Raw genomic sequence first — 13958 nt, 5'->3', positions numbered from 1 at the left:
TCAAGTTCAATTTGATTATTTAACTCCTATTGATATTAAGAAATCTAATGATTTCTCTAGTATTTTGCTCAAACATGATAAGATTGATCCAATTGACATAAATTCTCAATGGTTCGTTCATTTGTGAATGTTTTAGTTGTTTTGTCAGTATATTATTTGTGGTTGTATCTAAATTTTATTCTCAATTTCTTTTAATTCCCTGGTTGAATCTTGATTATCTTCAATTTGTGTATGAGAGATTTATGCTTTCAATTGCAAGCATTAAATTTTATTTATTTAAATTTTTATTTTGAACTTTTATTCGAGTACCCTCTGACCCGACTCGGGAATTTCGGGTACCCGGATTTCGCAGGTCGGGACATGGGCTGAGTACTTGACTACCCGAAACCTCGGGTACCCGCATTTCCGGGTACTCGAAGTCCCGGGTATCCGGATCTGAACACCCCTAATTACTAACCTGACCCAAAAATTCAACCCGATCTGTTACTAACCCGACTCGAAATCAACACGACTTGTTATTGACCTGACTTAAATTAAACCCAAATTGTTCCTGACCCGATTTCAAATCACCTTAAATGAAATTTAGACCACCTTATTATTGTTCATCAAAGCATTTTGTCTAGGGAGACCAAGTCGGTCCAATCAATCAAAAGAAAGGAGCATCATTCTCAAATTTAAGAGTTAAATATAGTATATATTTGTCGTATGGTCAAAGGAGATAATTATCTTCCGTAATATATTGCCATGTATATTATAGTTAAAGGAAATAATTAACTTGATAAAAATGATAATTATCTATTTATAGTTAGTTGATTGCGAATGTAACCTGACTTGGAAATGACTCAACCTGATAGTAACCTGCAAATTATTGACTTGAACATAACCCGACTTGAATCCGAGAATGACCCGACTTGGAAATCACCCAACCTGATTATAACCCGCAAATTATTGACTTGAACCGAACCCGATTTGAACCCGAGAATGACCCGACTTGAAAATGACCCGACTTGATTATAACCATCCATTTAGGTGGGTAAAACCATCCAATATGCCTTTAAACAGTCAATTTACACGTTCGTAGCTTACACCGATTTCGTGAACTCAAGCTTACCACGGACATTTATGACAACATATAATGGTCATGTATAGTTCCAAACGGCATTATATAACCCTAAGATGTATCCTCTAGGATCTCAACCCTTTTCGCCACCGGGCCCCGTAACCTCAAAATTTCTCAAAAAGCGTGGATAATAGCCTTTAATTTAAGGATTTTTTTGACCTTTTTCCCCTGAAAATAAAAATTAACGAGATGTTTACCAGATCCCTAATATCCTCCGGGAGCCCATTTAGATTGGTTAAACCATCTAATATGCCTTTTAATTGTCAATTTACCCGTTCGCACCTTGCACCGATTTCGTGAACTCAAGCCTACTAGGACATTTATGACAGCAGATAATGGTCATATATGGTTCCAAACGGCATTATATGTCTCTAAAACGTATCCTCTAGGATCTCAACACTTTTCGCCACTGTGCCCCGTCACATCAAAATTCTTCAAAAAGCATGGATAATAGCCTTTAATTTTGGGATTTATTGACCTTTTTTTGCTCGGAAATAAAAATTACCGAGATGTTTACCATGGTCCCTAATATCCTTCGGGAGCCCATTTGGGTGAGTAAAACCATCCAATATGCATTTAAACGGTCAATTTACCTGTTCGCACCTTGCACCGATTTCGTAAACACAAGTCTACCAAGGACATTTAAGACAACATATAATGGTCATATGTGGTTCCAAAAAACATTATATGACACTGAGATGTATCTTTTAGGATCTCAACAGTTTTCGCCACCGGGCCCTGATAAGTGTCATTTATGTCGTTATTTTTAGGAGTTTTCTAGTTAGTTTTTCATAGTTTTTCTATCTTTTTACTTGGTTTTAATAACGTTTTACTACATTTGTCATGTTTATGTGTGAAATGTCGTTATTGCTCAATTTTGGCTTTTCTTGCATATTTTGGTGGCTTATGACATTAGATTAAACTTTATTGGTTTACTCTTATGTTTAGGAACACTTGGATAAGTTCATTGCTCAAGATTGAAGAAATATAAAGCATAAAAGAACAAGTAATGAAGAAATGTGCACTTGATTTGCAAAGATCATACTTCAAAGGCCTATATCTTTAGATCTACAAAACATTTTGGGGCGATTCCAATCGGAGATGAAAGCTTATCTTGAGAGCTTTCCAACGACAGGTCATATGCTCAATTCCTATGTAAAATGTGGGAGATATGCTCATTTGAAGCTGAGCAGTTTGCCCAGTCCGCAGCCAGGAGCCCCCGCTCCTCAAGGCCGCACGCCCGCTCCTCACAGGGTGTGCAATTTTGAAGTTTGGCAGAAAGTTTGGAGCGCCCGCTCCTGAGGGGTGCACGCCCGCTCCTCTACGCGCTGCTCGACTTTTTGCGGAGCTTCCTAGGCAATTTAGTAAGGGCTATAAATAGATTTTTTGCTCATTTTAGAGGGGAGATTTCATATTTTCAGTAGTTTTAGGTTTTTAGAGAGAGAAACTCTCAAATTTTGGAGAGAGAAAGTGAGAGAAACAATGGTTTTCATGGATTTTGGATAATCAAAGGAGGAATTTGATGATTTGAAGATCTCCATTTTATATCAATGAGCATTTCTTACTCTCTTCTCTCTTTATGCTTTATTAATTTCTTTGTTAATCATGTTTGAGTAGATTTCCTTCTACTAGGTGTTGAGTGAAGCTTTGTTATGGTTAATTGAGTTATTTGAGATAAATTTGATGATAATTGTGTGATTAAATTGATTGAATTGATGATGGCATGTTGTTTGTTTTAGATTGGATTGATCTCCCAAGATAGAAAACTTAATTGCATGCTAGTTCTAGTTTGACAAGGGATTGTGAATTAGAATTTATATATTTGATTGCATTTTGGGTAAATTTCTTCTATGCACCTAGTCAATGAGGGATCTAGGCTAGGAATTTGAGAGATTGCTCTTGATGGTAATTAATTCCCATTTTAATTCTTTCTTTGCATGATTGATTATCAAATCGATTCCCATTAACTTGTTAATTGTTCAAAGTGGATCTTTGCCCCTAGTAGACTTTGTAATATCTTGATCTTTATATGTGTGTTAGTGTAGTTGTAGTGTCCACTATCCATAAACCGACTTCGGCGTAGCTTAAGCATTAGATCGAGAACAATCCAACATTACCGTTCCTTGTGGTTCGACTCCGAACTTACCACTAGACTTGTTTAGGGGTTAGTTTAGGATTATAATAAATTTTGTTTGGCCGTGAGGAGGTTAGTCAACGACATAATTTCCCCGCGCTCAAAATGGCGCCGTTGCCGGGGAACGGTGTCAATGCTTGATTGTTTTTTATTGCTTGAGTCTAGGTCTTTGTGTATACTTTTCTTTTTATTTTTTTTTTTTTTAATTTTTGCTTGTTTTTGTAAAAAAAAAATGGCAAGTAACTCGTTTCCTCAATATGACAATGAGCCTTTTTGTGAATATTTCAATAGACTTGAGGGATATTTTGGGATTTTAAGACCTTTTTTCGCCCGAAAATAAAAATTACCAAGATGTTTACCATGATCCCTAATATCCTCCGGGAGCCCATTTAGATGGCTAAAACCATCCAATATGCCTTAAAACAGTCAACTTACACGTTCGCAACTTTCACCGATTTCGTGAATACAAGTCTTCCACGGACATTTATGACAACGTTTAATGGTCATGAATAGTTCCAAACGACATTATATAACCCTGAGATGTATCCTCTAGGATCTTAACACTTTTCTCCATAAGACCTCGTAACCTCAAAATTTCTCAAAAAGCGTGGATAAATAGCCTTTAATTTTGGGATTTTTTTTACCTTTTTTCGCTCGAAAATAAAAATTAACGAGATGTTTACCATGGTCCCTAATACTCTCCGGGAGCCCATTTAGGTGGGTAAAATCATCCTACATGCCTTTAAACGGTCATTTTACCCATTCGCACCTTGCAGCGATTTTGTGAACTCAAACCCACCACGGACATTTATGACAAAATATAATGGTCATATATGGTTTCAAAAGGAATTATATGACTCTAAGATGTATTCTCAAGGATCTCAACACTTTTCCCCACCGGGCCCTATAACCTCAAAATTTCTGAAAAAGCGTGGATGATAGCCTTTAATTTTGGGATTTTTTGACCTTTTTTTGCCCGGAAATAAAAATTACCAAGATGTTTACCATGGTCCCTAATATCCTCCGGGAGCCCATTTGGGTGGGTAAAACCATTTAATATGCATTTAAACGGTCAATTTACCCATTCGCACCTTGCACCGATTTCTAAAACACAAGCCTACCACGGACATTTAAGACTACATATAATGGTCATTTATGGTTCCAAAAGACATTACATGACTCTGAGATGTATCTTTTAGGATCTCAACAGTTTTCGCCACCGGGCCCCATAACCTCAAAATATCTCAAAAAGTGTGGATAATAGCCTTTAATTTTGGAATTTTTTGACCTTTTTTCGCCCGTAAATAAAAATTACTAAGATGTTTACCATGGTCCCTTATATCCTCTGGGAGCCCATTTGGGTGGGTAAAATCATCCAACATGCCTTTAAACGGTCAATTTATCCGTTCGCTCCTTGCACCGATTTTGTGAACTCAAACCCACCACGGACATTTATGATAAAATATAATGGTCATATATGGTTCCCAAAGGCATTATATGACCCTAAGATGTAATCTCAAGGATCTCAACACTTTTCGCCACCGGGCCCCGTAACTTCAAAATTCCTCAAAAAGCGTGGATAATAGCCTTTAATTTTGGGATTTTTTGACCTTTTTTCGCCCGTAAATAAAAATTACCGAGTTGTTTACCATGGTCCCTAATACCCTCCGGGAGCCCATTTGGATGGGTAAAACCATCCAATATGCCTTTAAACAGTCAATTTACCCGTTCGCACCTTGCACCGATTTCGTAAACACAAGTCTATCACGGACATTTATGACAACAAATTCAACTCGATATGTTACTAACCCGACTCGAAATTTACATGACTTGTTATTAACTCGACCTAAATTCAACCCAAATTTTTCTGACCCGATTTCAAATCACCTTAAATGCAATTTAGACCACCTTATTATTGTTAATCAAAGCATTTTGTCTAGGGAGACCAAGTCGGTCCAAGCCAACAAAAGAAAAGAGCATCATACTCAAATTTAAGAGTTAAATATAGTATATATTTTTTGTATGGTCAAAGGAGATAATTATCTTCCTAAATTATAGACTATAGTTCCCTGGTATATTGCCATGCATATTATAGTTAAAGGAAATAATTAGCTTGATTAAAATAATAATTATTTATTTATAATTAGTTGAACCCGAATATGACCTGACTTGAAAATGACCCGGCCTGATTGTAACATGCAAATTATTGACTTGAACATAACCCGACTTGAATCCGAGAATGACCCTACTTGGAAATCACCCAACCTAATTATAACTAACAAATTATTGACTTGAACAGAACCCGACTTGAACCCGAGAATGAACCGACTTGAAAATGACCGACCTAATTATAATCCGCAAATTATTGACTTGAACCGAACCCGACTCAAACCCGAGAATGATCCGCCTGATTCTAACCCGCAAATTATTGACTTGACTCGAACCTGATAATTACCCTAACCCATTTTAACCCGAATTAACCCGACCCGAATGTAACCCGACCTGTTATTAACCGGACCCAAACCCGATAAGAAGTATGACCCGACGTGACCCAACTCAAACATGACCCAACCCAGACCCGAAGTCGCATAGGTTATGGAATTAATCCGAATTGACCCGATCCGACCCACTCTTACTCGACTCTAACCCGATCCGTTTACTCGAATTGACAGCTCTATTCATAAGTAGCTGTTTTGACAATATACAACTCACTCTGGTTGGAAATTGTTGTCTCTGTATCATTAAAGATATGACATAATTTTATAAATGGACATACTATAACTGTCAACTCTGTATACTTTTATAAAAGAACAATCTATAACAGTTGTCCAATGCATGCATTTCATGTTGATCGTGAAATGTTTTGTTACTCGAACTAGGGTACCCATGTCCGACATGGGTACGTGTCCAAGTTTCCGGTTCCATCATTTTGTGAAAAAAAATCAACAATTTTGAATTAAATTGAACTGTCTAAATGTTATATCCATATTCGAGTATCGAGGATCCGACACAAATACTTGAGGTAATTGAAGAGTCCAAGTAACATGGGTGCGACGTTACATGAACATTGTCTGTAACAACTTGAACCCTTTAATTGGCTTGCCAAATTAGACTTTTTCAAAAACCAAAAGTGCTTCTTTGAGGGTCTTAACAGTGCATATCTCTTTGAATGCCACTGAAATATATAATTCATGAGAAAAGCTAGAACATGCAATATGACAGAACAAACAAAAAATTTGTAGGCAAGAAAGCACTTAACCAAGATTCAATCTAAAAAATAGGACAAATTTGAATCGAATAATTTAGAGTATATATGCACAAGTTGACCTTAATCCTGAATTATAATGCTTGCTTACAACTTAAAAGTATTTTAGCTTTTTGCGAAACTAATATAATCTTAATTAGCAACTTAGGGTTGGTCTCTGTGATTGTGTATCAACTTTGAATTGAATGACATTGACATTGGACAAAGAAATGGTTCGTGTATCATCACTTCGATCATACATGTAGGGAATATTGGAGCAAAACCAAGTTTCAAAATCAATTAGCTTCTACTGGAATAATTTTCGACTCTTTATCCTTTTAAAACCTAACAAAAGAAAAGTTAATTGTACGGAGTATGAAAAGTTTTAAAAGGATTGAAGGTATAAAGTAAATTTATTGCGCTGTTAATAATTATAAGGATTGAAGGTATAAGTGTTTAACTATTCACTTAGCTTAATAATTATAGTGGGAATAGACATTGCTTATGTTAAATCCTAGTTTCCGATATCCTCATCGTGTATGGTTCTAAAGTATGATAATCTAGCTCCTCAAAATGTTACAATTACTCTAATTTTGTCAATTAAGCTTGTGAAATACATATGCTTATTCAAAATAAAGTATTACAAACTATTAAAATTGTCGATTAAGCTTGTGGAAAATAAAACAATTACACACCAAAAGAAATATTTCCATCGGTTTTGAGCTAACTATTAAAAAGTTACTTTTTTTCTTAAAATATATTTTTGCATTTATTATACAATCGATGTTCAAATATGGTGCCCTATTGTCCTCATCCACAAGGCAAAATGTGGTTGCTTCAGGCAATTGTGGTAGACCAACCTATAAGATGATGACATGGTGATTTTAAAATCATTTTAAACTCATTTTCAATACAAGTAATTAATAAATATACAAGATACATTTAAATGAAATTAGTACACTACTAGTAAAATGCGATGAGTTTGATCCCACTAATTAATTTCTCTACTTACTCTGCCCAGAGAAACTGATATGAACTTCTGCATGAAGAGGGGTATTAGTTAATTGATTATGTTTTAAGTGTTTTAGTGCAAGATTATAACAATTAAATGTGCTACAGCCGCCATACGTCAAAGCACCATACATACTATAAAGCATTTTATATTTCTACGTATCTTTCTCTGTTCAGAATTAAGTGTCACATTGCCTCAACTTTCAATTGTTGATGTGTCAAAATTCTACTTGCAGACTCTTACTATTATCAAGTTTATGCATTTTAATCATCATATACATATCCTTGTCACTTAATTCAAGTAGTGACATTGAGAATTTTGATAAAGGCAACAACTTTTTTTGATCATCCTAAACGACCTAAAATAATATTACGTATGTATAAATTCAACCTATAATTTAAGTTAAGTGGATATAGTTTAATAACATTAATTACCCGTTACCCGGAATCCCACTAGTTATAAATAGAGCTCCAAATATGGTTAAGTTATGCAACTTAGAGAGTTCATTATCTTCATTATAATCATCTCTCATTACAAACTAGAATCCTTGGCTTAGTTATTATTTGTGCTTGTTAATATACAACCACTAAGTATGAAGAGTTCAAAAGGCATAAAAAGTGTCATTTTGCTACTAACTTTGTTGGTGTTCAACATTGTGGATGTGAAATGCCAGCTAACTGCTAATTTTTATGAAAAAACATGCCCTAATCTCTTTCAGATTGTAAGAAAACAGGTTCAAATTGCTATTATGAATGAAATGAGGATGGGAGCTTCTTTGCTTCGACTTCACTTCCATGATTGCTTTGTCAATGTAAGTTTTCCTCTCAAACAGCTTTGATTTCTTCCAATGCATGCATGAAATACATATACTGCAGGAGTTCTAGTTGTACATATCATTAAGATCGAGCTGATCATGAGCCAAACCAGACTGTGCAGGCCGGAAAAGTTGTAGCTGTACGTATAGAATAATCAAATACTCGTGTACAGATTTTCGTCTCTAACAACAATATCTTATGGTTTTGTGAATAGGGTTGTGATGGGTCTGTTCTTCTGGATGGAAGCGACAGTGAAAAGCTCGCTCTTCCTAACCAGAATTCTCTAAGAGGGTTTGACGTTGTGGACAAGATCAAAAGTGCAGTGGAGAGTTCATGCAGTGGAGTTGTGTCCTGTGCTGATATACTAGCAATAGCTGCCCGCGATTCAATAGCATTGGTATGTCATATTGTCGTGCATCTAGAAAAATCACAGATGAAAAGGAACAAAATAGCAGTAGGTGACTAGGTGCCCGCAATTCATTAGTCTTGGTTACGTATGTACTTGACTAATAATTTAATGTTGCAGAGTGGAGGGCATTCATATAGAGTATTGCTAGGAAGGAGAGATGGAATGGTGGCCAACCAGACCGGAGCAAACTCAAACCTTCCATCTCCGTTTGATCCCCTAGACAGCGTCATTTCTAAGTTTGGTGATCAAGGCCTCAACTTAACTGACGTTGTGGCCTTACAAGGTATACATATTATCATACTTACAAGAGTTCTGACAAGATTACCTCTTGAATCTCCTAAATACTAATGGAACTGACGGTTTTACTGCAGGTGCTCATACAATAGGATTGGCAAGATGTGCTACTTTTAGTTCAAGGTTGTTCAATTTTTCTAATACCGGAGCTCCAGACAGCACCATGGACACTAGCCTAGTATCACAGCTGCAGAGCTTGTGCCCAGTCAATGGTGATGGGAACAAGACAACTTCTCTTGACCAGAACTCAACAGACTTATTTGACAACCATTACTTCAAAAATTTGCTAAACAATAAGGGCATTCTCCTATCAGACCAAGAGTTGTATTCCAGCAATCTGGCTAATTCAACGACAAAGAGCATCGTCGAGAGATACAGCAATGATCAGAACCTCTTTTTTAGTGACTTCATCAACTCCATGATTAATATGGGAAACATAAATCCACTAACAGGGTCAAGTGGCCAGATTCGAACCAATTGCAGGGCCATCAACTCATAATTTTGCTCAAATGAGTAAAATTTGTGTTATGAACCTGAATTCTAGTTGGCAGCCTAAGATACCGATATCAGATTTAACAATCCTATGGTGTTATAGACTTAAATAGTAGTATATGTAGATGAAGTCTGTATTTTGCATAGTGCAGCATTGAAAGTTTGTAATTTAGATGAAGCAATAGCAATAAATAAATGGTTTGATGAACACATGCATAATTCTTAGAATCTCAGAGATGGTGCTGATCAACGATGGTAAAAAGATAACATTAACACTTGCATGATTCAATATACTAAATCCCATATAAAGAAGAAATTGCCTTAACAACTGTATTACAAAAACCTTAATATATAAAGTTGAATTACAGAAACAAACCTACCAAAGATTGCAAGACTTTTTCTGACCATGTACAAGATCATGTTCATTTTGGTACAAGATATAGCACCAAAACAATTGTCTGGAAAGAGCTATATCTATCAATCCCAAGAAACAATGACTACTAAACAAGGCCAATGAGGGCCGAGGAAAAGAGGCCTGTTGAAGTTTCTATTTCAGCCTGTACTCTGCTTATCTATCTTTCATCCTTATATCTTGTTTAAAAATGTACTCTTTACTAAATACTCCATATAAAGTAGTAGACAATAGATGGATATGACTTACCCATATTGCTGCAGTAATCCAAAATTTCATCATCTTTGGTTGTGTCCTGTGGGCTCCCTTGAGAAGTTCTACATCCATCACTCCGGCCTTCAGATATACATAAAATGGACAGAAATTACAAGGTGCTAGTAGAAAAATATGACTCAAGAAAGGCAAGTAAAATACTAATCACTTATCCTTAAGATGAAACGGAAGCAAAATGGCTACCAGTTAAGAGAGCTCATCATATTTCTAACTTTTCAATTTTTACTACATTATCAGTCAAATGCCAAACTTTTTTTCTGCACAGCCAATATTATCTCGTTTAAATCTCGAGCATTGTATATCATATAATCATACATCAACAAAATGCTTGAGCATCATGTAGAAATAGTCAGAGAGTAAAATTTCAAAGTCCTCAATTCAAGAGCTTAAGAACTAAATTCAAGTTATATATTGAAGCCCTTATTAAAAATCATCTGGTACATATAAGTCTCCCTTCCCACCCCACCCCACCTCCTAATCAAAATCAATAAGGTAATCCCAGCACTAGTAGGCCAGTCAACATCAGCTTAAACTTAATAACTAATAAAGTAGCCAATGAAGACGATTTCAAACAAAAGCAAACACAACTAAAAACCATGCCACATTGATTAAGTTTTGTGCAAGAGGAAGAGAGTAAAAAAAACAAGGAGACAGCATGCATTCATCAACCACGAGGAGTTGCAGACTTTCAAATATAAACGCTCACTAAACCAACTTCAAAGACATGATAAGAGTAGAACCTAAATTGATCCCGAGCAAAGTAAATTTCATGATACCAGCTACACTATCATGTAGTGACTGAAGCAGTAAACAGAAACCTCATTAATAATTTACCCATGTCCTTTAACGGCACTGCTCTAGTTGGTATTATCCTTGATGTTGCTTTTGGTAATTTCTTATCAAGATTTGAGAATACACTAGTTCATTCCAAGTATCAGGAACACCAGGAAGGCACCAATGAGCACAGTCTTGATATCTTGGCTGTGAAAGCCTCTCCTCCTGTGTTCTATAAGCTGCAGGGTGGGCATCTTTCCGGTAGTCAGTCAGTGTTGTGATGTTAAGATAGAAAATCGGTACTTTCATCCCCTTTATCACATTCTCCACTACTTTGATCATGGGGGGTTGTTCTGGTAGATCTGTTTCGTTCTTGATCGGCTCAATTTCCTTATCACATGTACCACCAGAATCCCACCTTCCACCTCTGCAAATCATGAAAGTTACAGACAATTTAATAGAGAGACTATCAGCAGTGATCAAGAACTAAAATATTTTGGAGCAAAAGAAACAAAAGTCTTAACAACAAAAGGCATGAAACAGAGTAAAGGAACAAACAGTAAGCTTCAGAATATATGCAGAACTCACATATATCCTTTTCATGTCTAAATGATAAACAACCAATATTTGATCAGGCACAGCTACTGACTGACAATTTTGGATCTCTCTTTGTGACAAAATAATAATCAAATCACAAAACAATCTACTAATTTGAAATTCAGCAACTGTTACATTATGTTGAAAGTATTTGTGACAAAATAATAATCAAATCACAAAACAATCTACTAATTTGAAATTCAGCAACTGTTACATTATGTTGAAAGTATGTCAGACTTCTGCTGTCAAACTTACCCAAAGTGAGAATTTGAATATCCCCTAAAGAAAACTTGTGTTTTCATGGGGTCAACCATAGCCTCCAGCCATCTTCCCCAAGTTGTCAATGCTCGTCGAAAAGCCTCATTGACCTCTAATTGACTATAGACATGACTACCTTCTTGATAGTAACCCTCCCTGCACAAAATTTTATTTTATCCATCAATTTCTATCCTGGAGTAAGAAATTACAATGCATGAAAGACGAGTTGAACTAGCAGGATATTACCCCTTTTGAGTTTTCTCATGACTCCACCAATGTCCAGTGTTGAAGATCAGAAATTCTGCATCCTTATATCTGCCAGATTCCCTCTCAACTAAATCAAGCCTCAGTGTATCCTTCTTTGTTCCATTTTTGTCAGGCATTTCCCATTCTCGAACCAAGAATGGGGACCTAAAGAACTCCACTGAACAGTTGTAATCCTAACAATTCACACACAATCATACAACAAATTACAGATGTGTTAAATCCTGACAACATTATCAACTAACTAGCATCTCTCTGAAATGAATGAAAAATCTTTTTAATGAATTATCACCAATCATACATCAAATATGAAGGCATAAGAACCCTCAGTGCGAAACTCTTCTCTTCCAGAAGCTTCAAATACCCTGGTTTTATTCTCCACTGCATTTCTGAGTATACATACAAGTGATTCCCACATATTCCTATTCAATGAATCACCAACATAAACAAGACGCTTCCCTCTCAACAATTCCAACATATGGGTGCCATTTAATCTGCCATTATAACAATACATAAAACCATCTCAAATAAGTCTCACTTAAACAAAAATACACAATTTCATCTGCATGAAATATAGACTATACTCATGGATTCACATACTCAATCGCAATGCAACTGATCGTATCTTTAAGGAACAGAGGGAGTACCGCGTAACATTGTATAAAGATTAAATTTTATATAATTTTCTAACATCAATAACACATATATGTCCAAATTCATGCCCAACAAAATCAAGAAAATAAAACAAAAGTGCAGCATTATTATTACCTAGGAATGTTGCACCCATGAGGCTGCCATCTATACCTCTCATAGGCATTATCAGGCCTACCATTGAGATAACAATTGAAGGGCTCATCAATATGTGGGCAAGACCCAGGTGAATAAAGTGGGTATGAATCATCTTTAACCCATTTCCCATCAAATAAATCACAATTTAACATTGATTCATACAACTCATCCCCAATTTTTGGAGGATAATGATATGATGATAATGACACATTATTGACAATATGATTGTTACTATTATTAGTATTAGTATTATTTATTCCTAATACAAAAGAAGAATTTGGAGAAGAATTGGGGAAGAAATGGGTGAATAAGGAAGAAAAATGAGAGAAGTCTTTGAAATTAGCAATGTATTTCAAAGAAGAAGAAGAAGATGGGTTGTTGAAAAGAATGAAAAAAGTGCAGAAAATAAATGTTAACATAAAAACATAAACACAAAACATGGATTTTCTGGTATCTGAAATTACAGATAAATTTGGTGTTTTTACTGGTAAAAAATTGGGTTTTGATTGATCTGTCATTTGTGATTTTGTTGTGTAATCCATTATCTCTCCAAATTCCCAGAAAAAAAATGGAATAGTTGATGCAGAGTGACGATAAAAAGTGATGATTATCGCCTCTCAATGCATACTAATCATGGAAAGTAATTGATGATGATTGTTGGTTAAGTTTAAAATTGTTGTTGGGACTTCTATATTCCCTCCTCTCAAAAGAATACCTAATACGGCAAATTTAAGGATCTTGTCTCAGTTCCGAAAAAGAAAAAAAAAATCTATTTTCAAATATCGGCGTAAGTAATTAAGGTCTAATTTAGTATGGAGTACCTTTTTTGTTGCACAATTAGGTTTATGATAGATGTACCTCACACAAATGTTGCACAATTTATGTAGGAGTAATTTTTATATCATTGATCAATATTTGCCATATTTTTACCACTTGTTAATTTATGGTTTGGGACTTAGGGAGAAAAAAGTAATAATAATAACAACGCATGTTTAAAATTAATGTATCTACAAAGTGTATGTATATATATCCACCAAAAATATGTAATTGTACATATAAATAAAACTAAAA

At 35.4% G+C, this 13958-nt stretch overlaps 2 protein-coding genes across 2 annotated transcripts; one reads left to right on the top strand and one right to left on the bottom strand.

Moving 5' to 3' along the window:
* The first annotated feature begins 7991 nt into the window (after positions 1-7991).
* On the top strand, positions 7992-9730 carry LOC110695934 (peroxidase N-like). Its single transcript, XM_021873168.1, has 4 exons — positions 7992-8321; positions 8540-8722; positions 8852-9017; positions 9106-9730. The coding sequence occupies exons 1-4, from the start codon at positions 8103-8105 to the stop codon at positions 9525-9527; spliced, it is 990 nt and encodes a 329-aa protein (XP_021728860.1). The 5' UTR covers positions 7992-8102; the 3' UTR covers positions 9528-9730.
* Positions 9731-9834: 104 nt separating this feature from the next.
* Positions 9835-13913, bottom strand: LOC110695933 (protein trichome birefringence-like). Its single transcript, XM_021873167.1, has 6 exons — positions 12867-13913; positions 12400-12592; positions 12081-12274; positions 11832-11990; positions 11040-11406; positions 9835-10268 (listed from the first exon to the last, which is right to left on the bottom strand). Exons 1-5 carry the CDS (start codon positions 13427-13429, stop codon positions 11073-11075), a joined length of 1443 nt encoding a protein of 480 aa, XP_021728859.1. The 5' UTR covers positions 13430-13913; the 3' UTR covers positions 9835-10268; positions 11040-11072.
* Positions 13914-13958: the final 45 nt, after the last annotated feature.

This window comes from Chenopodium quinoa, unplaced genomic scaffold, assembly GCF_001683475.1.
Source record: "Chenopodium quinoa cultivar QQ74 unplaced genomic scaffold, ASM168347v1, whole genome shotgun sequence".
Lineage (NCBI taxonomy): Eukaryota > Viridiplantae > Streptophyta > Magnoliopsida > Caryophyllales > Amaranthaceae > Chenopodium > Chenopodium quinoa.
This window is presented reverse-complemented; position numbering and strand designations above follow the sequence as displayed.

Bases quoted from the DNA above. Each gene is read 5' to 3' on its own strand.
- LOC110695934 (XM_021873168.1), top strand. From the start codon at position 8,103: ATGAAGAGTTCAAAAGGCATAAAAAGTGTCATTTTGCTACTAACTTTG. The intron at 8,322-8,539 runs GTAAGTTTTCCT...TTTTGTGAATAG, and splicing joins TCCATGATTGCTTTGTCAAT to GGTTGTGATGGGTCTGTTCT. The intron at 8,723-8,851 runs GTATGTCATATT...TTAATGTTGCAG, and splicing joins CCCGCGATTCAATAGCATTG to AGTGGAGGGCATTCATATAG.
- LOC110695933 (XM_021873167.1), bottom strand. From the start codon at position 13,429: ATGGATTACACAACAAAATCACAAATGACAGATCAATCAAAACCCAAT. The intron at 12,275-12,399 runs GTATGATTGGTG...GTGAATTGTTAG, and splicing joins CTTATGCCTTCATATTTGAT to GATTACAACTGTTCAGTGGA. The intron at 11,991-12,080 runs GTAATATCCTGC...AATTTTGTGCAG, and splicing joins CATGAGAAAACTCAAAAGGG to GGAGGGTTACTATCAAGAAG.